At 45.5% G+C, this 23,967-nt stretch overlaps 1 protein-coding gene across 1 annotated transcript in view; it reads left to right on the plus strand.

The window, feature by feature from the left end:
* The window catches only part of CDHR3 (cadherin related family member 3), a 43,147-nt gene extending 20,469 nt beyond the window's left edge, over window positions 1–22,678 (plus strand). The window contains exons 10-20 of the mRNA XM_087935515.1: window positions 170–272; window positions 921–1,019; window positions 2,279–2,508; window positions 4,640–4,808; window positions 11,766–12,010; window positions 15,324–15,505; window positions 16,372–16,385; window positions 17,928–17,947; window positions 18,107–18,133; window positions 19,713–19,761; window positions 21,550–22,678. Of these exons, the coding sequence (XP_087791641.1) occupies window positions 170–272; window positions 921–1,019; window positions 2,279–2,508; window positions 4,640–4,808; window positions 11,766–12,010; window positions 15,324–15,505; window positions 16,372–16,385; window positions 17,928–17,947; window positions 18,107–18,133; window positions 19,713–19,761; window positions 21,550–22,061 (1,650 nt within the window). The 3' untranslated portion in view covers window positions 22,062–22,678. The remainder of the gene's footprint in view (window positions 1–169; window positions 273–920; window positions 1,020–2,278; window positions 2,509–4,639; window positions 4,809–11,765; window positions 12,011–15,323; window positions 15,506–16,371; window positions 16,386–17,927; window positions 17,948–18,106; window positions 18,134–19,712; window positions 19,762–21,549) is intronic.
* The last annotated feature ends 1,289 nt before the right edge of the window (window positions 22,679–23,967 follow it).

A 23,967-nucleotide genomic window follows, 5' to 3' on the forward strand; every position in this document is an offset into this window, starting at 1 on the left:
AACCGGGTTACTCACTTAAGCACCACAATGATTCACTGAACAACTGTGGTAAGAAAGGTTGTAAAATGGGGCGAAATTCATTTAATGCCTGTCTCACTTAGCAACAGAAATATTGGGCTCAATTGTGGTCATAATTTGAGGATTATCTGTAAAAGTATGTTCCTTTCAGCTTTTAGGAAACGTAGATTTGGAAAACACAACAGATGGAAGCATGCAGAGACAATATATTCTGAATACCGTCATCCAGGATATTTCTGAGCCTTTCTTCTCTGGTTAGTATTAACTTTCCTTTTTTGTCCTCTTTTTCCCTGACTCTTTCTGGGGAAAAATGATCTTTAAATTTACTTTACTTTACTTTATTGTCATTTACTTTATTTATATTGTCATACAATGAAATTAAATGCCCTCTTCAGTGTACATTATAACTATAAAAATAAAACACAAACACACCTCCTTCCCATTCTGTACATTGAATTGAAAACCCCTGATATTGCATTAATATGGCACTATACAGTAGAATTCAATAGAGTAATTGCCCTGGGATAGAAGCTGTTTTTCATTTGTACTTGTTTTTATTATCCTGTACCGTCTGCCAGATGGTAATAATTCAAAAAAAAAAAAGGTGCCCAGGATGAGATGGATCTTTAATAAGAATGTTTTGAATTTCCTTAAGGCAGCGGGAGCTATAAAGCTCTTCCAAAGAGGGAGAGGGCAACCAATGATCCTCTGGGCAATGATGTTAACCCAGTTGTCCTATCTGCCCCTGTGCAATTGACAAACCATACAGAGGTGCAACAAGTTAAGATACTCTCTATGATGCAGCGGTAGAAGGTCACCAGCAGTTTTCCGTTCAGTTGTTGTTTTCTGAGGGTATATTTCTGTGTCATCTTTCATGTTTTTTTTACTTGCTATATTTACAGAATTAATCTACATTTATATCAACATTCAGCTGGAGAATGAGTTTAATCCAGTCTTCAACAGCTCTTTGTACATTTTTAATGTATCTGAAATAGAACCACGTAAGTTACGTTGGCTTTTTCGGAAATTTACAAGGCTATAAAATAGAATTCTCTCCAATTAATGCTGATTCTATTCCCTGCTCTGTGTCAGCCACACAGACAGTTTTATTGGGGTGAATGTGTGTTTAAGACCAAATAAACCACTGGAATGAAGTGTTTAAGCCTTTTTCAGAATCTAATACTCCTATTTCCTCTACTTTAAAAAAATAAAAAAAAAACTTTCTGGCTATCAGGGAAACAAACAAAATTTGGTTACTATCGCTATAAAGCAGTTGTGTCAAAACAGTCATGTTTCCCAAACAAGCTTTGTAAAGAAAACTTGAATTTGCTTTCAGAGCCGTTGTAACTTTGAACGGCCACTAAGTGAACTGTTGCAAGTTGAGGACTACCTGTCAGTTTTGGAAGTCATATGGAGACCAGATGCTTCCTTGCTGCCAAATTTTGAGCCTGTGAAAGTGGGAGGGGGGAATTTCTTGGCGTGTATGTAGTTAGACATAATAACATTCTTTTTCTAATTCAAGGTCATGTTATTTTGCGCATGAGTGAGAGGAAGTCTTAACTTGGGATGGATGGTGATTGAGCCATGTGATGTGATGATGGGTGCAGGGGATGGACTTGTAGTTTTTACGTATTGCAAGAAAGCCCGAAATTTTCAGATTTGGGATTCCCTAGTTGTTCCAGTTACTATCCAAAATAAAAGAAACTTTTGAGAAGATGCCTGCCTCGGAGTTATTTGTTGGAGTGGAGGTTTGCTGAAACGCTGACACTACCAGTAATATCCATGTGACTTTACCCATATCCCCTTTTTAATATACTTTATAGCGGGGTGTCCAATCACAACCATTTTAAGACTTGTGGACTTCATTTCCCAGAATAACGGGAGCTCACGCCATTAGGCGGCGCTAGAAATTCGAACTGCCAAACTGCCAACCTTTCTGATCGAAAAGCTCAGCGTCTTAGCCACTGAACTACCACATCCCTCATCTTTATAGAATGGTTTTAATCCCTTTAAATTAACATATATTACTTTTATCTGTATAGCTGTCTTACCACTGAGCCTCCGTGTCCCTTGCTTGATAGATTTGTGTTAAAAATGGGTGGGGATTTGACCACACAGTAGCTCCCATTTTGACTTTTTTGACCCCTTGTCTGAAGCTCTGTTTTAGAATCCTTTCTGGAGCCTGCAGAATCTCTAAACACACCACACACACTCCAAAACCATCTGTGTGTCATCTTAACATGCTGCTATTTCATTTTAGCAGGCTCCTCTATCGGAGCAGTGCTCGCTACTGACCAGGATTTGCCTCCCACTGGAATTTCTTACTCCATTGTGTCCGGAGAGAGTGGCATGGGTGTCACAGACTTATTTGTAATGGATCCCCAGCTGGGCATTTTGAGGAACACAAAACGATTAGATTACGAAGCGGATCGAGTGTACACTCTTGAAGTGCAAGCTTCTGACAACAAAGGCAGGATTAGAAGATCCTCCGTGAGTAAACTAGAGAGCTTAAAACAGAGCTTAGCATTCCTTGCAATTTCCTTTTCTTGCCTCTTTATAGTAAACAAAGTAGGAGTAGCTGGAAGTAACATTTGTAGAAGCAAACAGTGCGTGGCCTTGTCTGAACTGGAGTGGTAGGATGAGGTGGGGGTGGAGTTAAACAAGTCATCATTCTAGAATTTGTTACGTTGCCACGAACAGTCAGGATCATACATTAAGTTGCAGTTAAGAAGATTTCTTGCTCCAGCCTATACACAAGAATCTAGTCAATTAATGTTCGATAATAAATTAGCACCAGATAAGGGTCAACAGAATTCAAAATGGGTTGGATTCAAACCATTTATGACAACATAACAAGTCTAGGCTGATAACTCATTTAACTCCACCTCCAAGCTCTGCCTGCTCTTCTGCTACAATTCATTTGTGTTAGTTTTTATGTTCTTTTATGTTTAAATAACAAAATGTTATTTTGAAAAGAGAATATATTACTAGAATATATGTGTTGTATGGAAAGCTGGATAGAAGTGAATGTGATCTCCCAAGATCAAAGACGTTAAGACATTGAGGTGAAGGATAAGCTGATAAATTACAATGTTTTACTCCAAGCTGTTGGTCCTCTAACACAGAGGTCGCCAACCTTTTGGACCTAATGGACCACCAAACTCATAATTTTAAATCCCGTGGACCAGGGACCCTGGGAAAATCCCAAAAAAGTCTGCAGGAAAATTCCCCACTCCATTTTCCTACCAATCAATCATTCTTTATTTGGGATTGCAGGATACCGTCTCCAGCTCTATTCTCAGGGAGAGAGAGCGAGAAAGAGAGAGACTTTTGGCTTCATGCAAGGAAAGCAGCAGAAGCAGCAGAAGTCTTTCTTTCTCTCCCCCAAACTCCACCAGAAATGAGTCTTTGTGAGACTTGTTGCGCCGGCGCAGCCTCTTGGAGCAGGAGGCCTTGCAGGGTCCCAAAGACTCATTTGTGGTGGAGTTTGGGGGAGAGAAAGAAAGACTTTTGCTGCTTTCCTTGCTTGCAGCCAAAAGCAGAAGAAGAAAGAAGCGGAAAGAAGCAGCCCGGTGGCCAGGCCAGGTGCGTGGGACGCGTGGGGCAAGTTCTCCCCTTTCACCCTTTCCCCCCTCCCTTCACTGCCTTGTGTTGTTCACAATGCAAGCGATGCAAGCCTTTCGGCACAGCCTGGATTAATTGCTTTGGGGAGTGCTTTGGGGGTGACATTTCTCTGCAGACCACTACAATTTTCTTGTGGACCACCAGTGCTCCCCGGCCCACTGGTTGGCAACCACTGCTCTAACAGATTGCCGTGACTTCTTGTTCCTTTGTATCTGCTACTCAGAGCATCTACTACAAGAGCCAGCCCTGAACCTGTAGACTAGAGAACTTTCTTCTAGACCAGCGGCCCCCAATCTTTTGGGCACCAGGGAACGGTTCCATAGAGAGAGGTTTTTCTGCAGATCGAAGGGAGTTTGGTTTTTTTATGCTGCTTGCATCCCACGGATGGGACTTCACTTGTTTGTGCGGCCCAGTTTCTGGCATGCCACGGTCTGGTGCCAGTCCATGGGCCAGGTATTCTAGACTCTTCAGATATTTTTTTTTTTGGTTAGCAATAGCAATGGCACTTAGTTTTGTATACCGCTTCATAATGCTTCACTACCCTCTCTAAGCAGTTTACAAATGCCAGCCTATGGCCCCCAACAATCTAGGCCCTCATTTTCCCAACCTCATAAGGATGGAAGGCTGAGTCAACCCTGAGCCAGAGGGAATCAAATTCCTGACAGTATGCAGAGTTTGCCTGCAATACCACATACTAACCACTGCACCACCATCATAATCTTTTAATGACCCCTATAATCCCTTGCGGGAGTGGAGTCTGGTCAGCTGAATGGCGCTGAGAGTGATTATTGGCCGGATGCCCTTCCTGTCACCAGTGTGGAGTTATATCCAGCAGATATATTCTCATCGTGTCCAGAGAGATAAATATCTGCTTCTACCTAGGATCGATCTCACAGCCTCCTGATTGTGAAGTGAGACCTCCACTTCTAGGCCACTGCACCACTCAACCACTGTGTCATCATGGTTCCTTCCAATCTTTCTTTAAATATTTCTTTAGGTAATAATAAATGTTCTTGAAGCAAATGATGAACCACCCATATGCACCCCTAATGGACAGTTGCTGGAAGTGCCAGTGGATCTAAGCTTGGGCATTATTAATAGTTTCAGTATTACCTGCGTGGACCGAGACTCGAGCCCGAAGTCATTCCGATACACTATCACGTCAGGTATTTTATACTTCATCTTTGAATATCTTATGTCATTAGTTGCCGGTAAAATATATAATACATGCCATCCAAAGTTGCTTTTTCAAGAGGCAACTGGACTTTCTTGTTTTACTTTGAAGACTTTCCTCTCCAGTAGCTACCATTTGGACCTGAGTTATTTGTAAAAATAATAAAGGCAAGGTGCCCCCTAAATTTATTTATTTTTATCAATACCAAAAGAAATTATTCCAGTGCAGGAGCTGTCACTATAATCCAAATTTATACTTTGCCAGTTGGCTCAAGAGTCAAATTGTTCATCCTGTCCATTCACGCCAAGAATTACTTTATATGTCATTGAAAAATGGTTTGCTACCTCCAATCTACCACCTTTTTAACCTGTGCTGCACCGATGCATTGTCAGGTATACATCTTAATTTGATTTGATTTGATTTATACACTCAACCATCTCAAGTGATTCTGGGCAGCCTACATCATAACTGCCAAAATTCGCTTGTCGTATATATCCCTCCTCTTTTTTTTATCTGTATGCATAGTATTTTTTTTTTTTTTTTGAGGGACATGGTGGCTCAGTGGCTAAGATGTTGAGCTTGTCAATCAGAAAGGTCGGCAGTTCGGCTGTTCGAATCCTCAGCGCCGCATAACGGAGTGAGGTCTTATTACTTGTCCCAGCTTCTGCCAATCTAGCAGTTCGAAAACACGTAAAAAAGGCAAGTAGAAAAATAGGGACCCCTTTTGTGGGAAGGGAACAGTGTTCCCTGCGCCTTTGGTGTTTAGTCCTGCCGGCCACATGACCAAGGAGACGTCTTCGGACAGCGCTGGCTCTTCGACTTTGAAACGGAGATGAGCACTGCCCCCTAGAGCCAGAAACAACTAGCACATATGTGCGAGGGGAACCTTTACCTTTACTTATAGTATTTTTTAAAATACTGAAGTCCTTAGGGTGTTTGTTTTTTTGATCCAGGGCGTTTAAAATTTGTAATGTTTAACAATTTTGGCAGAGGCTACATTTCTCAAGCTGATGATGCAAAAGTGGCTGAGATTAGAACTTTTTCTGATGTGGGATTTTTATGCTTATTTAAGTCCCGCTCTGGTGTGCTTCTCATTACAAATTGCAGGAAATGATAAATCAGATGATTTTGGAACTGCATAAGTCTCTGGGCAGGAATGCTATGGAGCTGCTTTGGTCTGGTTCACATAAAGTAGATGTTTAAAAAGTTAGTTTAATAACATTTAACAGCTGTGTTAAAAGATTGGCTTGAGATTATATCAAATTCAGGAAGATAGAGAAACTCTCTCTGCTTCTAATTGACCACGAACTGTTCTCACATACTTACAATACTTATCAACTGGGGGATTAATTCAATTCAAAAATATACAATATGCAGAATAGAGTTGAAAGGACCTTGGAGATCTAGTTTAACCCTCTGCCCAAGCAGGACACCTGATATTATTTTGGACAAATGGCTGCCCACGCTCTTCTTGAAAACCTCCGATGATGGCGCACCCACAACTTCTGAATAATTGTTCCCATTGTCAGGAAATTTCTCCTTAGTTCTAGGTTGGATCTCTCTTTAATGACTGTTATGTCCTGAGGACTCAAGGAGTTCTCACTCAGGTCCACTCACTTTGTGTGGGCGATATTCCCCCATTCCCATTGGTTGGTTCTCCCCAGCAGCCAGCTATAAAAGCAGGCTGCGGGGTCCAACTGGTTGCTGATTGCTGCCGAGCCAGTTCCAGGCTTGGCAAGCACGGTCAGCCCTTTATTTGTAAAATAAAGTACTGTTGCACTCATGCTCTGGTTCAGCCTCTCATTGCTCAAACTTAACACTGGCGGCGAGGATGGGATGGCTACCAGATGCACCCCGCAACCGCTGAGTCACCCTAGCCACCGATCCGCAGCCCAGAAAGCGATCGGCTGGCGATAAGGAAACGCTGATCCGCAGCCAGAGAGGCGGTCCCAGCTAACAAAAGCGATCAAAAAAGAGCAAGCGCGATCCGCAGCCAGAGAAAGCGGTCTGAATCAAAAAGTTAGAAGCGTCTGTAGCGGCTTGTTAGCCCTTCACGGGGAAAGTGAAGCGCTGCGCGACGCAGCCGCTCTGCATTTGGCGAAATTCAAACGGTGTCATTTGAATTTCGAGCCAGTAGAATCTACAGCACAGCGCTGTAGAGAGTCACTAACGCCCACTTTTTTTTGGCGCAAATCTAGACACCTCCAACGCTAGCAGCCAACGTGGTAACAGAGAGAGAAAGAGAGGTTAGCAAAAACCTCTCCAGAGCTGATTTCACTAGTTACTCACGGCGCTCGTAGTCCCAGAGAGATTTTTTTTCCGCAGGTAGCCCAGCCGTTCCAGCACCATGAGTTCCAATCCAGTATTCCCGCAGTTTAAACCAGACAAGAAAGTGGGAATCGATAGAACCGTTTCAATCATTACATCGATCACTGCGGTCGGCCTGGCGGATGCGGGAGAGCATCGGAAAAATCCTATTTCCTAATCTACTGCGGAGCCACCGTTTACGATACCGCACGCAGCACTTCGTCGTAGCGCCGAGAGAATTAAAAAGCGTTCCGTGGTCCGAAAGTTGCTTGAGATCCTCACTAACCACTACGCTCCCAGACCTTCACAAATCGCCAGGAGGTTCACGTTCCATTATGAGGAAGCAATCAAGTGGAGACCATCAATCAATATATGCCGCCCTCAGAACAGCAGCCCTGCACTGCGGGTTTGGAACATACCTGGAGGACATGCTCCTCGATCAATTAGTTTGTGGGGTCAAGGATCTCAACCTACAGGCGACTGCTAGCTAAAAAGACCTCAACCTTGCATGGCGGGAGGAGGCCCTAGCAGCCCGAGCTAGCAATGAACTCAGCCACCGAAATTCCAGGGCCCCAGAAATTACTTAAGCCAGCATCGTTCCCAGTCCATTCGAAGAGGTGGAAGCGGAGGAAGCCTAGCGACGTGAGCGATGTCCATCGCCTCACCAATGACAGACGGTCGCAGGTAGGGAGGCCAAACAAAGAATACACCCGGTCCACCCAAGCACATCACGCTGTGCCTAGCCTGTGGGGGATCACATCAAAGGGCCACCTACAAGTTTAAAGGAGCCATTTGCAACAACTGCCATAAGAGGAGGCACATTGCGAGAGTCTGCCAAGCCCCCAAAGCTGCACAGACCCCGTCCTCGCACTTTCCGGGACCACAGAGCAAGTATTAAACTGTCGCACGCACCACCTTGCCAGGCGTACGGCCACACTGTTAGTAAATTTCTCTCTCCGTTTCCCTAGAAGGTAAACCGTGCCACATGGAGGTTGACACAGGGTCAGCGCTCTCAATAATCTCATGGAACACCCTCAAGAGACTCCACCCCAGCCTATCAACTACCCAGCTTCAGAGATGCCAGTTCGGTCTGAAGGACTACCAGGGGAAGGCCATTCCCGTGATCGGCAGAGGCAAGTTCTTTGTCAGTTTTAGAGCTTTTTAAAGGCCACCTACCTCTAGTGGTAGTTAACGGCAATCTACCCACCTTATTGGGGCTCGATTGGTTTCCCCACCTACGGCCTAGGGGTTAACAGGAGTCCATGCTGTCTCAACTCAGACACTGACTCCTTATTAGCGCTGACTTCACGCAATGTGTTTCAGCGAAGAGCTGGGGGTGTTATCATGGAACCCCCATCTGCCCCCAATTCACCGTTGACCCCCAGGCAGTCCCAATCAGATTAAAACCACGTGAGAGTTCCATTTGCTATTCGACCAAAACTAGACAGCTGAATTGGATAAACTACTAAAACAAGGGGTCATTGAGCCAACAGATTTCTGCCTTAAGTGGGAGACGCCCATTGTCACAACCCTCAAAAAGATGGTAGCCTGAGAATTTGCCCTCGGACTACAAGACAACAATCAATAAATATTTACAAGTTAGCCTACCCTGTGCCCGTCATTCAGCACTTATTGCACACATTCAACTTCGGGCAGTATTTTTGCTAAATTGGACATGTCTCAAGCATATCAACAGTTCCCTGTTGATAACCAAACAGCGGAACTTCAGACCATCGTCACTCACAGGGGTGCCTTCAGCGATGCAAGCGTCTCCAATTTAGGCGTAAGTGTTGCCCGGGTATTTTTCAGTCCCTCATGGGCCGGATTTTACAGGGCCTCCTGGTGCAGTACCCTACTTCGACGACATCTTGGTCTCGGCCAGGGACAGACCCTAACTCTTCCAGAGAGTGCGAGCAGTGTTAGAGAGGTTCAGACAGCATGGCCTCAAGTTAAAAAAAAGAAAAATGCGCCATTTGCCACTAGACAGGTGGACTTTCTGGGTTATAAAATTGACGCCTGGCATTCACCCCTGGAGTCCAAGGTTAGGGCGATCCACGAAGCTCCACAATCGATTCTCCAAACGGAGTTACAAGCTTTCTTGGGGCTCCTAAACTTTTATGCATCCTTCTTGCCCCATAAAGCCTCAGTAGCCGAACCCCTACACAGATTACTAGACAAAAAGTCACCGTGGCACTGGGGCAATAAAGAAGACCAGGCGTTTAACGCCGTCAAATCACTACCACGCCAGAGGCAGTGCTCATCCAATTCGACCCCCACCTTCCTTTAGTACTGGCAGCAGACGCATCCCCTTTTGGAATTGGGGCGGTCCTTAGTCACCGACTCGCCAATGGCGCCGAGGCCCCCATCGCCTTTTTTCTCCAGGGACGCCTCGCCACGGAGCTAAATTACAGCCAAATCGACAAGGAAGCCCCTAGCAGCTGTTGCAGCTGTGAAAAAGTTTCACGAATTCCTTTGGCCACTTCTTGAACTGGTCACCTAACCATAAGCCCCTTCTGGGCCTACTGACGGCGACAAACAGACACCTCAAGTCCTCCCCTCGGATGACACGGTGGACACTTTTCCTGAAGCGGCCTACTCATACAAACTTATCCACCGCCGGGCAAAACTCTATCCCACGCTGACGCGCTCAGTCGCTGCCCCTTACCCGCTCCGGCTGAAGACCCAGCTCCTGTCAATGCCATTTTTGAAATCACACAGTTGGACCTGCCCATCACCGCCCTTGACATCGCCGCCAAAACCAAGGCAGACCAAACGCTCGCCCAGGTGCTCGACTGGGTGAGGAGGGGTGGCCGGGAGGCAACGTTAATAACAAATTCGCACCCTTTAAGACTCGCATGCAGGAGCTGTCCAGTTTGCAGGGTTGTCTTCTGTGGGGCACTCGAGTGGTCATCCCGACTCGCCATGCGTACCCGAGTCCTGGAGGCGTTGCACGAGGACACCCGGCATTGTGAGAATGAAGGCGTTGGCACGCAGCTCACGTGTGGTGGCCGGGTCAGAAGCGAGGACATTGTCAATTGGGTAAGTTCCTGCAGCATTTGCCAGGAATCCCGTCCTGCTCCCCCCCATCGCCACCCCTACCAGATGGGAGAGCGCCAGCGCCCCTTGGTCTAGAATCCATATCGATCTGGCTGGCCCGTGCATGGAAAGATGTTCCTAGTGGTCGTGGGACGCTTATTCCAAGTGGATAGACGTGGCACAGCTATCCACGACCACCACACTAGCAATCACCAACGTGTTAACGCGCCTGTTAGTTACACATGGACTACCCGACTCCTTGGTCTCCGATAATGGCCCACAGTTCACATCAGTAGAATTCAGCCGCTTTGCAGCCAACCTGGCATTCGCCACATTTTCACAGCCCCATTTCACCCTGCGAGTAATGGGTTGGCTGAAAGGGCCGTCAGAACCACCAAAGAGGCCCTCGCTAGGTTTGGCAGAGATGACTGGCACCACAAACTCTCACGGTTCCTGATGAGCCAGCACTCAACCCCTGTACAGTCACCTATAAGTCCCCAGCGGAACTTCTGATGGGCCGGCGCCTGAGGACTGTATTAGATAGACTGCACCCACAATACTGCCCTGACTCTCCCTCGCTTCCACTTCGGGGTTAGACATTTTATGTTACAGGAGCCGGTATTCGCAAGGAATTTCGCTGGGGACCCGCTTTGGATTCCGGGCGAGGTCATCGCCGTCACCGGGCCAAGATCGATAGAGTCAGGCTGGAGGATGGTCACGGCGTCTGGAGGAGGCACATAGACCAACTCAGAAGGTGCCTCAGCAACCTCGCAAACAAGAATCCAGAGCCTCCAATCGAAGGGGAACCGTCTCATCCGCCGCCCAGCCACACGCACCCAGCGACCAGTCTGCGCCAGCGGTCGTTCCGGTCAGCCCAAATTCGGACAACAGCGCCCAGAGAGTTGACCAACCTGATCCAACCCACGAGCTCGACCCCAGAAACCAACCCGGTGGTTCCCGAGGATGCCCAGTCAGAGAGAGTGTTGGCGACACTATGCCAGCTCAACCGTCACAGACTGATACCGAACAGACAGACAATGTTCCCGAGTTGCGCCGCTCCGGGCGCCAACACAAACCCCGTCTACCTCTCAAGGACTATGCGTGTTCGCATCTGGGGGAAGGGGTGTTATGTCCTGAGGACTCAAGGAGTTCTCACTCAGGTCCACTCACTTTGTGTGGCGATATTCCCCATTCCCATTGGTTGGTTCTCCCCAGCAGCCAGCTATAAAAGCAGGCTGCGGGGTCCAACTGGTTGCTGATTGCTGCGAGCCAGTTCCAGGCTTGCAAGCACGGTCAGCCTTTATTTGTAAAATAAAGTACTGTTGCACTCATGCTCTGGTTCAGCCTCTCATTGCTCAGACTTAACAATGACCTTCCACCCAATACTTCTTGTCCTGTCTTCAGGTGCTGTGGAGAATAGGTTGTCTCCATCTTCTCTGTCATAGCTCCTCAAATATTGGAAGACAGCTATCATGTCACTCCAAGTCCTTCTCTTCGCTGGACTAGATGTTCTCAGTTCCTGCAACCATTCATCATCGTCCAGTGAATTAAACCACCGGTTGTCTTCATTTATCTTTCTTCATTTTGTCTTTGGCTCTGCTTTCAGGTAATGTGAACAACCATTTTGATTTCTCACCAAAGGCTGGTTCCAATATCTCAAGGTTAGTCCTGACCAACCCATTCGATTATGTGTCAGGAGTGGACAAAGTTTGGGAATACCAGCTGTTGGTTTCTGTAACAGATGATAATCTGTTATCAAGTTCTGAGAGAACTTCAGTGCATGTTCAAAACGGCATCGTAAAGTTGACCATCCGAGTTATTCCAGATCCAACCACTGTGATTCCTACCGCAGTAAGTTTGGGCTTTTATACCAATAAGATTTGGGTGTTGTGGCCTGCCAGCTGCCAGCAGAGTTGGTGGCAGACTTGGACGATGAGAAGGTTGGGGAGGAACCTGGAGTCTGGGGAGGGCTCTGACAAGTGCTCTGTGTCAGAGGCAGAGATAGGGCCAGGGTTGTCTGACATTTCCCAGCTGCCTACGGAGTCGGAGATCAGTAGGGAAGAAGAACAGCTGGAGCCTGTTCCAGATACACGTATGTGCAGAGCTGTCAGGAGAGGAGAACAACTAAGGAACAGGAGCCAACTCAGAAGGAAAGGAACAAGTGGATGCTGAATGGCCCCTCCCTGGGGAATAAATAGAAGCAAAAGGGGAGTGGTGGTTGCAGGAGACAATTAGTTCATATTTTTTCGGAAGATTTGTTTATCAGACTTCGTGCCTCACAGAGACTCCTTGCCAGGTATTGAATTTACAGCTTTGTGACTGGAAGCTCTCAGCCTGGCAATTATCCAAGGACTGATAAGGTCTGTTCTTGAATTAACCTTTGGGAGGATTATTGCCAGGACTTTTCGGTGTGTGAATGCCATGAATTCACAGTAGCTAAATAAAGTGGGTTTTTTTCAGGACAAGGAGCTTGTTTCTTGGTTCTACTAAGCCTGAGTCAGAACATTGGGATGGAAATAATATGTTGAGACTGGGAGTTATTTATTCATTTATTTACTGTCATCATGATATCCAGGTAGTTCTTGACTTTCGACCACAGTTGAGCCTAAAATTTTGTTACTAAGCAAGGCAGTTAAGTGAATTCTCCCCCCATTTTACAATCTTTCTTGACCCAGTTGTTAAGTGAATCACTGCAGTTGCTAAGTGAGTAACATGGTTGTTAAGTGAATGTGGTTTCTCCATGGACTTGGATTGCCAGGAGGTCATAAAAGACGATCACACGACCCTGGGAAATGGCAACTGTCATAAATATGAGTCAGTTGCCAAGGCTCTGAATTTTCATCACATGACAATGGCAATGCTGCAATGGTTGTAAGTGTGAAAAACAGTCATAAGTCACTTTTTTTCAGTGCCATTGTAATGGTCACTAAACAAAATTGTTGTAAGTTGAGGGCTACCTGTACTATCTTAAAATCAGGGTTCCTAAATACATTGCTAGTCAAAAGAGCACTCCACGCAATAGCAATAGCACTGAGACCTATATACAGCTTCACAGAGCTTTACAGCTTTCTCTAAGCAGTTTACAGAGTCAGCCTCTTGCCCCGAACAATCTGGGTCCTCATTTTACTGACCTCGGAAGGACGGAAGGCTGAGTCAGCCTTGAGCCTGGTGAGATTTGAACTGCCAAATTGCAGGCAGTTGGCAGTCAGCAGAAGTAGCCTGCAGTGTGCCACCATGGCTCTTGCAGTACTGATCTTCATCTAAGAAAATATATTTGAGTTCATGTCAACAAGAACAGAGGAGTCCTCAGTGCTCTCTGAGCTTGATGGTTTTCTTGCAGACATCTCATTACCAAACTAGGTAATATCGTCAGTGGTAGAAGGGAAAGGGGTTTGTGGAAAGGAAGACGAGGAGGAGGAGGAGGAGGAGGAGGGGGGGGCAATGATGATGACTGTGGAGTTCTTGGTGTTCTTTGAGTTGGGTGGTTTTCTTGCAGACATCTCATTACCAAACTAGGTAACATCATCAGCGGGAGAAGGGAAAGGGGTTTGTGGAGAGGAGGAGGAGGGGAGGGGGCAATGACTATGACTGTGGAGTTCTTGGTGTTCTTTGAGTTTGGTGGTTTTCTTGCAGACATCTTATTACCAAACTAGGTAACATCATCACTGCTCGAAGGGAGGGAAGTTTGCTTTAATTTTTATAGTCTTTGTTGTTTTTTTGTTGATTAGGCTGTTGTTTACTGTAAGCTTGCTTGTCTTCATTGGTAGTCCCTTGATTGCAATATGGTTCCCTGATTGCTGATCTAGGTGATCTTGGTGTTAATCTCCATTAACATTCCGTTCATGATTGTTGGCCGAGGTGCTTTGGGCTTTTAGTTTCCTTTTGAGGTTTTTTGATGCTCTCTTTTAAGTGGCGTGTAGATGTCGATTATCTCTATGTGTCTGTTGAGGGCTGATTTGTCTGAGCGCCAGGCTTCCGGGAATTCTTTAGCATTTTGGGGGACTTTGCTTAGTCAAGGATACTTACAAATTCCCTGTTGAAATTATGGCCGTGTTTTGTGAAATTAAGACATTTTCGTCCTGACTTCTGCTCACTAGTTCATGTGCATGATTTCAATCTGCAAGTCTTCTGCCTGTTTATTTATTTTATTTTTATTTATTTATTTTGTTTCTTGGTCAAGCATGTATGAGAAAACAAGTGTAAGGATGAACAAAACATATAAACATATATGGATATAAGCATATACACAGGGGTGGGATTCTACCTGGTCACAGCGGTTCTATAGAACCGGTTGTTACAACTCTGTGCAGTTTGGAGAACTGGCAAATCTCAACATTGGTTGGCCCCTCCCCTCCCAATCACTCCTTACTTGGCATGAGCGCCATCCAACTTGCCTGCTAAGTTGCTATTTTTCCTTTTCCCCCACCACCATCAGCTGTTCCAACTATCAGCTGTGCTGGCAGATTTAGATTGGCCAGAAAGCAGGAAATCATTGGCTTTCTTGCTTTCTCGCTAATCTAAAAGCAGAGCTGAACTTTCCTAGCTTCTATTTTTCAGTGCAGACTCAGATAGCAGATTGCAGAATGGTAGATTTCTGAGTGAATCTGTGATTCTGGGAGCAATTATACTGCCTGCCTGATTTGCCTGCTTTGCTTATTTTTAATAAAAAATTCAATATTTACATAAATATTTACATACAAGCCACACCCAGCCAGTTGCGGGACCACCAAGCCATGCCCAATCAACAAGCCATGCCCATCCAATCACATGATAACCAAGCCACACCCACAAATTAGGCTAGCCCACAGAACCGGTTGTTATGAAATTTGAATCCCACCCCTGTACTTACATAATAAATGAGTATGAATAAATGGCAATAGTAGGACAGGGGTGGTAGGCATGCTGGTGCGCTTATGCACGTCCCCTTACAGACCTCTTAGGAATGGAGTGAGATCCATGATAGACAGTTTAAGGTTAGAGTTTTGGGGGTTTGAGGATGTAACAACAGGTAGTGAGTTCCAGGCTTTGTTTACAGTCTTGGCACTGTATGTTGTAAACATGTTTTTTTTTTTCTTTTGAGACTGCTGGGATTTGGGGGGGTGGTATTTACCCATTTAGAACAATTTTGTTTCCAACCTCCCCCCTTTTTTTTCTTCCTTACAAGCCTGGTGTGACCATTGTGACCAGCAAAGAGAATGTTTATGCTCCATCGGCTTGGTATGTGCCATTTTTCATACTCCTTGGCAGTTTATTGTTGCTGGGATTGCTCGGATATCTAACCATTTTGCTGGCAAAATACCTCCGTTCCTGTTGCCCACCGAAACCCAAAGCGGACACAAAACCACTGTAAGTAGCAATAGCAACAGCACTTAAGACTTATATACCATTTCACAGTGCTTTACAGCACTCTCTAAGACAGGGGTCCCCGCAATTCCAGGTCCGTGGACCGGCAAGGGGCCACAGCATGCCAAAAACCAGGCCGTGCAAAACAAGCGAAGCCCCATCTCTGGGATGCAGGCGGCCCATGAAACCACGCCCCCTCCAGTCCGTGAGAAAATCTCTCCCCATGGAACCAGTCCCTGGTACCCCAAAGGTCAGGGGCCATTGAATCTAAGATTTTAACTTGACAAAGCAATTTACAGAGCCAGTGTTTTGACCGAGCTTCTTTAGCAGCAGTGGCTTTTCCTTCCCAAGGGCCAGCCCATAGATTTCCACTGCTCTCCTCTCCTCGGTCTTCTGTGCATCCACGCGTCAGGCACTGTTCCTTCCTCATCAGCCACCTCTAGACTCTCCATCTGAGGGCTGATGGACGGCCCAGGCTCTGCCTCTGTTTCTCTCTCTGTTAACTCCATTCCCTCTTCCCCCTTGGAGCTCTCAGGTTGATGCTGACCCTGATTCCCACTTCTCCTTCTCTTCCTCTGATTTGGCTGCTGGGGGGGCCGGTGGCTGACAGGCCCCAACAGGCCAGCATACCTCCCCTAACAATCTGAGTTCTCAGTAAGCGGCTTAAAGAACACATGCAACTTATAACACTATTATAATACAATGTTTGCTCCTTTTATTCTGCAAGGCTCACATATTTCTTAACGAGATTGGAGCAATCTTCCCAAATTTGAAGTCCTTGCTGTCCATAACTGTTCAATTCAGCTTTGTTTACTCTATTGCCTAATGACTGCTTTTGTAATAATATATATATTTTTAATTTATGACAGGTTGGACATGCCAGGTATGTACTTTCTTGCCTGCTTTCCTGGTTCTTAAAACACTGCCGCATTATTAATAAGAGATATGTTTTCAAAGTATGTACGATTTTAGTGGCAGTTTGACTTAGAATCCCAGAGTTTAAAATCTAATACAACAGAATACAAGTAGTCCTTGATTTATGACTGTGTTGGAGCATGCCTAAGCCACGATGGTCGTAAAACAGGTCATTCATGTGATTAATCCAATTAGATGATTTTGTTTTGCGTCAATCATTAAGTGAACTCATTGTTTGCTCTGGGGTGTTTTTTGCTGAAAACCGGAAGAAAACACTAATTTGGGGGGGAAATGTTAGAAATTGTGGTCACATGACCACAAGAAATTGCAAATGGCCATAAATGCAGACTTGTCACCAAGTAAGAGTCAGTTTGGCCTAGTGGTTAAGGAAGAGGCAGGAGATACACATAACAGATACAGATACAGATAATCAGAGTTGGAAGGGACCTTGTAGGTCATCTAGTCCAACCCCCCACCGAAGCGGGAGACCCTACACCATTTCTGACAAATGGCAGTCCAATCTCTTCTTGAAAGTCTCAACTGATGGCGCTCCCACAACTTCCAAGGGCAACGTCTGTTCCATTGGTTGATTGTTCTCACTGTCAGAAAGTTTCTCCTTGTGAGTTCAAGTACTCTTAGCCGTGAAAGCCAGCTAGATGACTTTGGGCCAATCACCAGGAGATTTCTAATGTCGCCTTAGCCATGAAAGCAAGATGGGTGACTTTGGGCCAATCACCAGGAGTCTGTGAGTTCTAATCCCACCTTAATCGTCAAAGCCAGCTAGGTGACTTTGAGCCAATCACTAGGAGACTGTGAATTCTAGTCCCACCTTAGCTGTGAAAGCCAGCTGGGTGACATTGGGCCAGTCCATCTCTCTCAGCCCAAGTCACCTCACATGATTGTTGTTGTAGGAAAAATAGTAGGAGGAAGGTGTTTTGGATAGGTTCCAGAGGTGATATTCAGCAGGTTCTGACCAGTTCTGGAGAACCAGTAGCGGAAATTTTGAGTAGCTCGGAGAACTGGCCAATACCGTCTCTGACTGGCCCTGCCCCCATCTCTTCTCTGCCTCCCATTGAGTCCCAGATGATCGTCTGGGTCTTCTTTGGTTGCCTGCACAGGAGAACGGAGGTGGAAAGCAGGTCAGTGTGGTAGGGAGGAAAGGGGTTTTTTGCAGTAACCTTCCCTTGCCACGCCCACCAAGCTACACCATGCCAACCAAGCCACACCCACAGAACCAGTAGTAAATTTTTTTGAATTCCACCACTGATATGTTCACTGCCTTGAACATATCCAATACAGCTATCATTATTTGTAAAAATACTAAAGGTGGAATACAAATGGGTCCCCCCAAATATGACTTGGGGGGGTCATCAAAATTTCAGAACCAGTTTATAACTGGAAGTCATAGTTGAATAGTTGCTAAGTAACCGGGTATAAGTCTTATAGGTAGAATAAAAGGCTTGAAATGTGTAGTCCTTGGTGCTCTCTGAGCTTAATTAATTGTTTGCAGGTATTTTGTTACCTGACCATGTAACTTCTTCTACTCTTGGTTTTATGTAGTAAGTTCTACTTAATTCAGGTTGGCGTCCTGCAATAAAGAATGTAATTTGATTGGATACTTTTAACTCTTGTTCATTTCATAAAGTGAAAGGTTAGAAAATATATATATATATTTTCCCTACAGAAAAGAAGAAAGCAAAGAAAGAAACTATATGGGTACGTATGCTTTAAACCTGGAACAGAAAAAAAAAATACAGAATTTTTGCTTATTTAGGATTAGCATATCAGGATGCCAATATATATTCTGGCTCATATTAAAGCCCAGAAAGGCTGTTGTAATTATTGCAACCGTTCCTGTTTAATCTAGATAATTTATTTTTTATAAAAAAATATTACATCCTCCCCCCAATTCAAAATAGCTGATATTGGAAAAACAGCACAAAAATCAAAATAATGTAGAGTTGTGCTTCTTTTTTGCCTTTCTAGATCCAGTTGATCAAGTTCACATCCTTAGTCCAATTTATAAGATTTCCTACTATTGTTAAGTCACTCTCCCCCTAAACCAGAAATCACTTCCCAGTTGCCACATTCCGAGATGGTGACTTTCTTGTGTTATCTTCTATGTTTATGAAAGAATAAAACTTAAATATAAATTAAATATGAAAGCAAAGAGATTAGTGCAGTGGTGGCTAATCTTTTTGGGCTGCCATGCCAAAAATTGTGTGTGCACTTGCACTCGTGTGCTCATATGCTAGCACCCAAAAGGCAATGCGCCCTGCCCCCCCTGCACATGCACGCACAACACTCCCCCGTTCACCCATTACCTGCACTGTGCATGCGCGCGCCTCCCAGATGATTTTTTGGCCCGTTTGAGGCCTCTGAGGCTCGAAGGAAGCTTCTACAGCCTTGGGAGGCCGAAATACCGGAATTGACGAAACAGGCCCATTTTTTGACCTCCACAGGCTGCAGAGGCTTCCCTTGAGCCCTCGAGAGGGCGAAAACAGCCTCCCCCTGGGCTTCAGAGGCCCTCCAGTGGCTGAAAATGGGCAATTCTGGTATTTCCCGAGGCTGCAGAAGCTTCCCTCGAGCCTCAGGGAGGCCGAAAACAGTCTCAAATGGGCCAAAAATCAGCTGGGAGACACACGCATATGCAGCGCAGGTAAGTTTGGCTGGGGCTCGCATGCCCACACAAATGGCTTCGGGTGCCACCTGTGGCACATGTGCCACGGGTTCGCCATCACGGGCTTAGTGTATTCTCAAAAAAAAAGTTTCCCTCAAATTCTATAATTTTCTGTCTTCATGAAAGCAATCATATGCTAACTATGCTTTAATCCAGGGGTGTGAAATTCAAGATCCGTGGGCCTGATCCAGCCTGTGGGGTGTTTAGATCTGGCCTGTGGGGCCACTATGGAAATAGCAAAGGACTGGCCAGCAGTGCATCTGCTAGTGAAAATGGGGCTCGGTCCTCCTGAGCTCCATTTTCGCTGGCAGAGAATTTCAGGAAGCCGTTGCAGCTGAAAATGGAGCTCGGGAGCCTGTTTTCACTGGCTGAGTGCTCAGGCCACCACCGGCGCCCCTGACACAAGTGACGCCAAGTTCCCCCACACCCTCCAGGCCACGCCCTCCCAGATCTCCCAAGATCAAACAAAACCCTGATGCGGCCCTCAATGAAATTGAGTTTGACACCCCTGTTTTAATCCAACACAGAGACTGTAGAATTCTCCTTGATTCCATGCTATTTTCCCCCAGTTCTTTAATTAATGGTACTAAATTAGCCTTTTGTTTGTCTCTTTAGGAAATGACCAACTTAAATACTGTTTTCGATGGGGAAGCAATAGACCCAGGTATATTACAAGGAGGCTGAGAAAGAGCCAAATGATTTTGAAAGGAAAGCATTTAAGTCTTATTAGAGCAAGAAATTTATGCCTCCAAGGCAAAAAACAACACTACACTTTTGTTCAAGAGAAAAGTCAAATTATCAAGAGTGTTGAAGCAATCAATCAAGAAGCTTCTTCAAGTTCTGCGGAAACACTGAACCTCCAGAACTGAAGAAGCTTCTTGGATGAGAAGCGAAACGTTTTCAAAGGAAAAAAAGAAACCAAGATAGTCCATTTGCCTTTTGGAAAAGTATCTTTGGGTGAATTTGATTGTTGCAGAAAGAGTGTTGGTTGTACCTCATCAGGAGGATGAGACACCCAGAGAAGTTGCTTTTCTGCGACAACACCTGTTCTCTAGACTGGCTTTCCCACTGAGATCAATTTGACTTCCTTGCTGTCCCATTTCAGAAGGTGGTTGTGATGACCCAGGGTATGTTACAAAGGCAACACAGTCACATAAGGAAGAAAAGTCCCTTTAATACCTCCAACTTTGTCCAGGTTACCTTCGGCTGGATAAAAAACTCTCCCAAGAACAGTCTTTAAGTGGAGGAAATTCAGTCCAAAAACAAAGTACATATAAACTGTAAATAAAAATCCACACAAACCACACTGCAGCAATTAACTGGACAGGGGTAGGATAAGGAATTGCAGACTTCAAAGGCCAACAAAACACACACAGTTGGGAAGATGCCAGGAACCCAGATAAGCCTCGACAATAAAAGATAACTCACAATTTGCTTCCAACAAGTTGCTGTGTGCAAACTCCCTTTTTAAACACTGTGTTCCCAGCTGCAGCTAATGAAGGGAATCAGGGCCCTTTTCTCCCCCGTAAGCCATGCAACTCATGTTGCTCCCTTCTCCATTCCTCCCTGCGTGCCCTAGGATGAAGAGGGGGTGGGCCTGGATCTTCTTCTGAATTCCCTCTGCCTTGCTTTACTTCTCCCCTGCTCTGCCCAGCCAGACTGTGCCCTTCCCCAGTTTCTTCCAACGGAGTCACACTCCCACTCCCTGTCAGCTGCTCGGCCTCCCCCTTGGAATCAGATTCCAACAGGGGCATGACAGTGGTTTAAAGGGAGGTTTAGGTTTTTGTTGGTTGATTTTGCTTTGAGTTTGGCTAGGATGTTCTTCCTATTGGTAAATATATTACTTATATGAACGTGGATGTTTTGTGTTATTATATTTGGTTGTTAGCTGCTGAGAATCCTGTAGGGTTATAGTGGATTACAAATCAAATAAACCATCACTTCCAGTGATGGGATTCGCCCAGGATCAGGTTGGCTGACATGGGAGGCGTGGCCCATCCCCATTCTCGAGCACTGCTGCACATGTGGGAGGAGCTTCCCATGATGGCCAACCTTATTCTGGGAGAACCAGTTGTTAAATTACCCTCCTCCCCGTCACACACACTATCAAAGTGGATCCTGGGAGTCGCATTGCACTGCAATGGAGAAACAGGAAATGGAGCAGCCGGCACAAGGGAAGGAGGAGGAGCCCGGAGAAGAAAGAAGGAAAGCGGCCTTCTCCTTCCCTCGCGCCGGCTGCTCCATTGTCCGTTTCTCCATTGCAGTGCAGTGCAGCGCCCAGAATCCAGTTTGATAGTGTGTGTGTGTGCGCGTGTGTGTGTGTGTGTGTGTGTGTGCACGCGCTAATTTAACAACCAGTTCGCATGAACCAGTGTGAACCGCTAAATCACACCACTGATCACATCCCTCCCACTCTGAAAATGAAATTTTAAATTAATCATTTCTTCCACAGTCACTGGCAAAGTGTATGAATACAACTCAAAATCTGGGGCACGAAGATGGAAAGACCTCAGTGTGCTTTCCAAGACTGAAGTGAAAGACTCCATTGCAAAAGTAACAACTCCTCTGAAGAGTGGTGAAGGCAGCCTGCCCAAAACAGAGGCTATCACTAGTGGTGGTGAAGGGAATCTCAAAGAGAAGCCGAGATCTCCCAAAAGTGGTGAAAAGGATCTACCCAAAACTGAGTCTGAGTCTGGTGGTAATCAAGGAGATCTTAAGCAGACAAAACCTCCAAAGAATGACCGAACAGGTGACCTGTTCCAAATGGAAGATGAAACCAGAAGATCAAATCACCTAGAACCAACAACTTTAGACAAAAAGACTGAAAGTTTCCTGAATGGCCACCTGAAATTGCAGAAAGCAAACGAGGAACGACTGAGCAACCAATCTCCTTCACCCACTCCCCCACGCAAATCTCCCATCCCCTCTCACAAAATATATCCCAAATATCAAAATCAGTCTTAAAACCAGGTGCAATATGTCTGTGACCCAGAAAACCTAACAGCTGATCTGGATGCCTCTTAATGACCAAATCAGGAAACCAACTCCATAGGGATATTACTAGTAGTTTTAAACGTTCAGTTGAGTCCGACTCATTTGAGTGGTCCAGTGGCCTAGAGGTGGAGCTCTCACCTCACAATCAGGAGGCTGTGAGTTTGATCCCAGGTAGAGGCAGATATTTATCTCTCTGAGCACACTGAGAATGTATCTGCTGAATAGAATTCTGCATTGGTGACAGGAAGGGCATCCAGCCATAAACACTCAGCTTCATTCAGTTGCCCAGATTCCACCCTGCAAAGGATTATGGGGTCATTAAAAGAGGACATGTTGTGTCTGATTCTTGGTGACTTTATAGGCAAGTGCTTTCCATGCTACCCTGCCAAGCACAGCTTCTTTCATTTGTTCATATTTGATTTGATGTGATCAAGCCAGTGTGTTCTTTGCTTGTCTCTTCTTTTTGATCCACTAAGTGCTTGGTGAACAACATACTGTCTGAATCAATTTGTTTACATAATAATGCTTTTTCAGTTCCTAATCTCTACCTCTATTATCCAACCACTAATAAAAAAAAGTCCCAAGTTCAAAAATATTCTATGTCTTTTTTTTCTTTTAACTCCAGTGCTAATCTATCCATTTCTGCAGTCTTAATATTTTTTTTAATTGTATCTTCTTCCGTAGGTGTTTCCTCGTTTTTCCAGTATTGTGCAAATACAATTCTTGCTGCTGTCTAAACGTGTAATATTAAATATATATTCCCTTTAATATATTTTTCTGGTATTATGCCAAATAGTTACGTTAAGACATGTGGGACTTCAGCACCCAGAATTCCCCAGCCAGTGCCGGATGGAAAATTCTAAGAGTTGAAGTCCATACCGCTTAAAAATTTCTGAGGTTGGGAAACATTGCTCTAGAGCAGTGATAGTCAACCTGGTCCCTACTGCCCACTAGTGGGCGTTCCAGCTTTCATGGTGGGCGGTAGGGGTTTTGTCCCCTACTTTATAAATCACCATTACTGTGGAACCAGTGGGCAGTTAGAGAAAACTTTACTACTAAGAGAGATACAAATGTGGGCGGTAGATATAAAAGGTTGACTACCCCTGCTCTACAGAAATGATGCCTAACCTTTTCCATGGTGAGTGCCAGAAGTGTGCGCCGGTGCACACGCTCCGTGACTGCACCCATGATGTAATGCATGCACGACTCTCCCAGCCCCCTGTGCATGCGCAAGCGACTCCCCTGCATACCACATGCCTCTGCGCACGTGCGCACCTCTCCCCTGCACACATCTCCCTCCACACATGCATGGCAAATACCCAACAATCAGCTGGCTGGTGGGGACTGCGTGAGCATGAGCAGTGGGACTCTTCTGGGTGACCTCTCGCGTGCCAGCAGAAGTGGCTCTGCATGTCCCTTCCGGCATGCGTGCCATAGATTCACCATCACGGCTCTAGAGAAAAACCAAAACGGCTTTAGGTTTTGCTAGTATCTGCTATACTGTAGAATGTTTTCAGGGCAACAGGCCCAATTTCTAGAAACGCCAATTTATTAGACTGAACCGAGACAATCAGTGGTGGGATTCAAGCGGTGTAACAACTGGTTTGGTAAGCGTGCGCAGTGTTTGAAAACCACCCATTTTCAGCACTAAAACTTACCTTCTGCTGCAGCTCCGGTGAGTAAAACAGCTGGGACACATCAATCTGCAGTGCCACGCTGCAAACACAGAAATATAGTACAGACTTGGGCAGGGGCGGCTGGGCAGGGCCAACTAATTGCCGGAACTACCAGTTGCCCGAACCGGCTGAATCCCACCCCTGTAGACAATGCTCAAAAACATTAAACATCCATGTTTAAGCAGTCAAACTTAAGAAGT

This window comes from Pseudonaja textilis, chromosome 5 (genome assembly GCF_049901715.1).
Source record: "Pseudonaja textilis isolate UNSWEBS1 chromosome 5, rPseTex1.2, whole genome shotgun sequence".
In the NCBI taxonomy this organism is placed as follows: domain Eukaryota; kingdom Metazoa; phylum Chordata; class Lepidosauria; order Squamata; family Elapidae; genus Pseudonaja; species Pseudonaja textilis.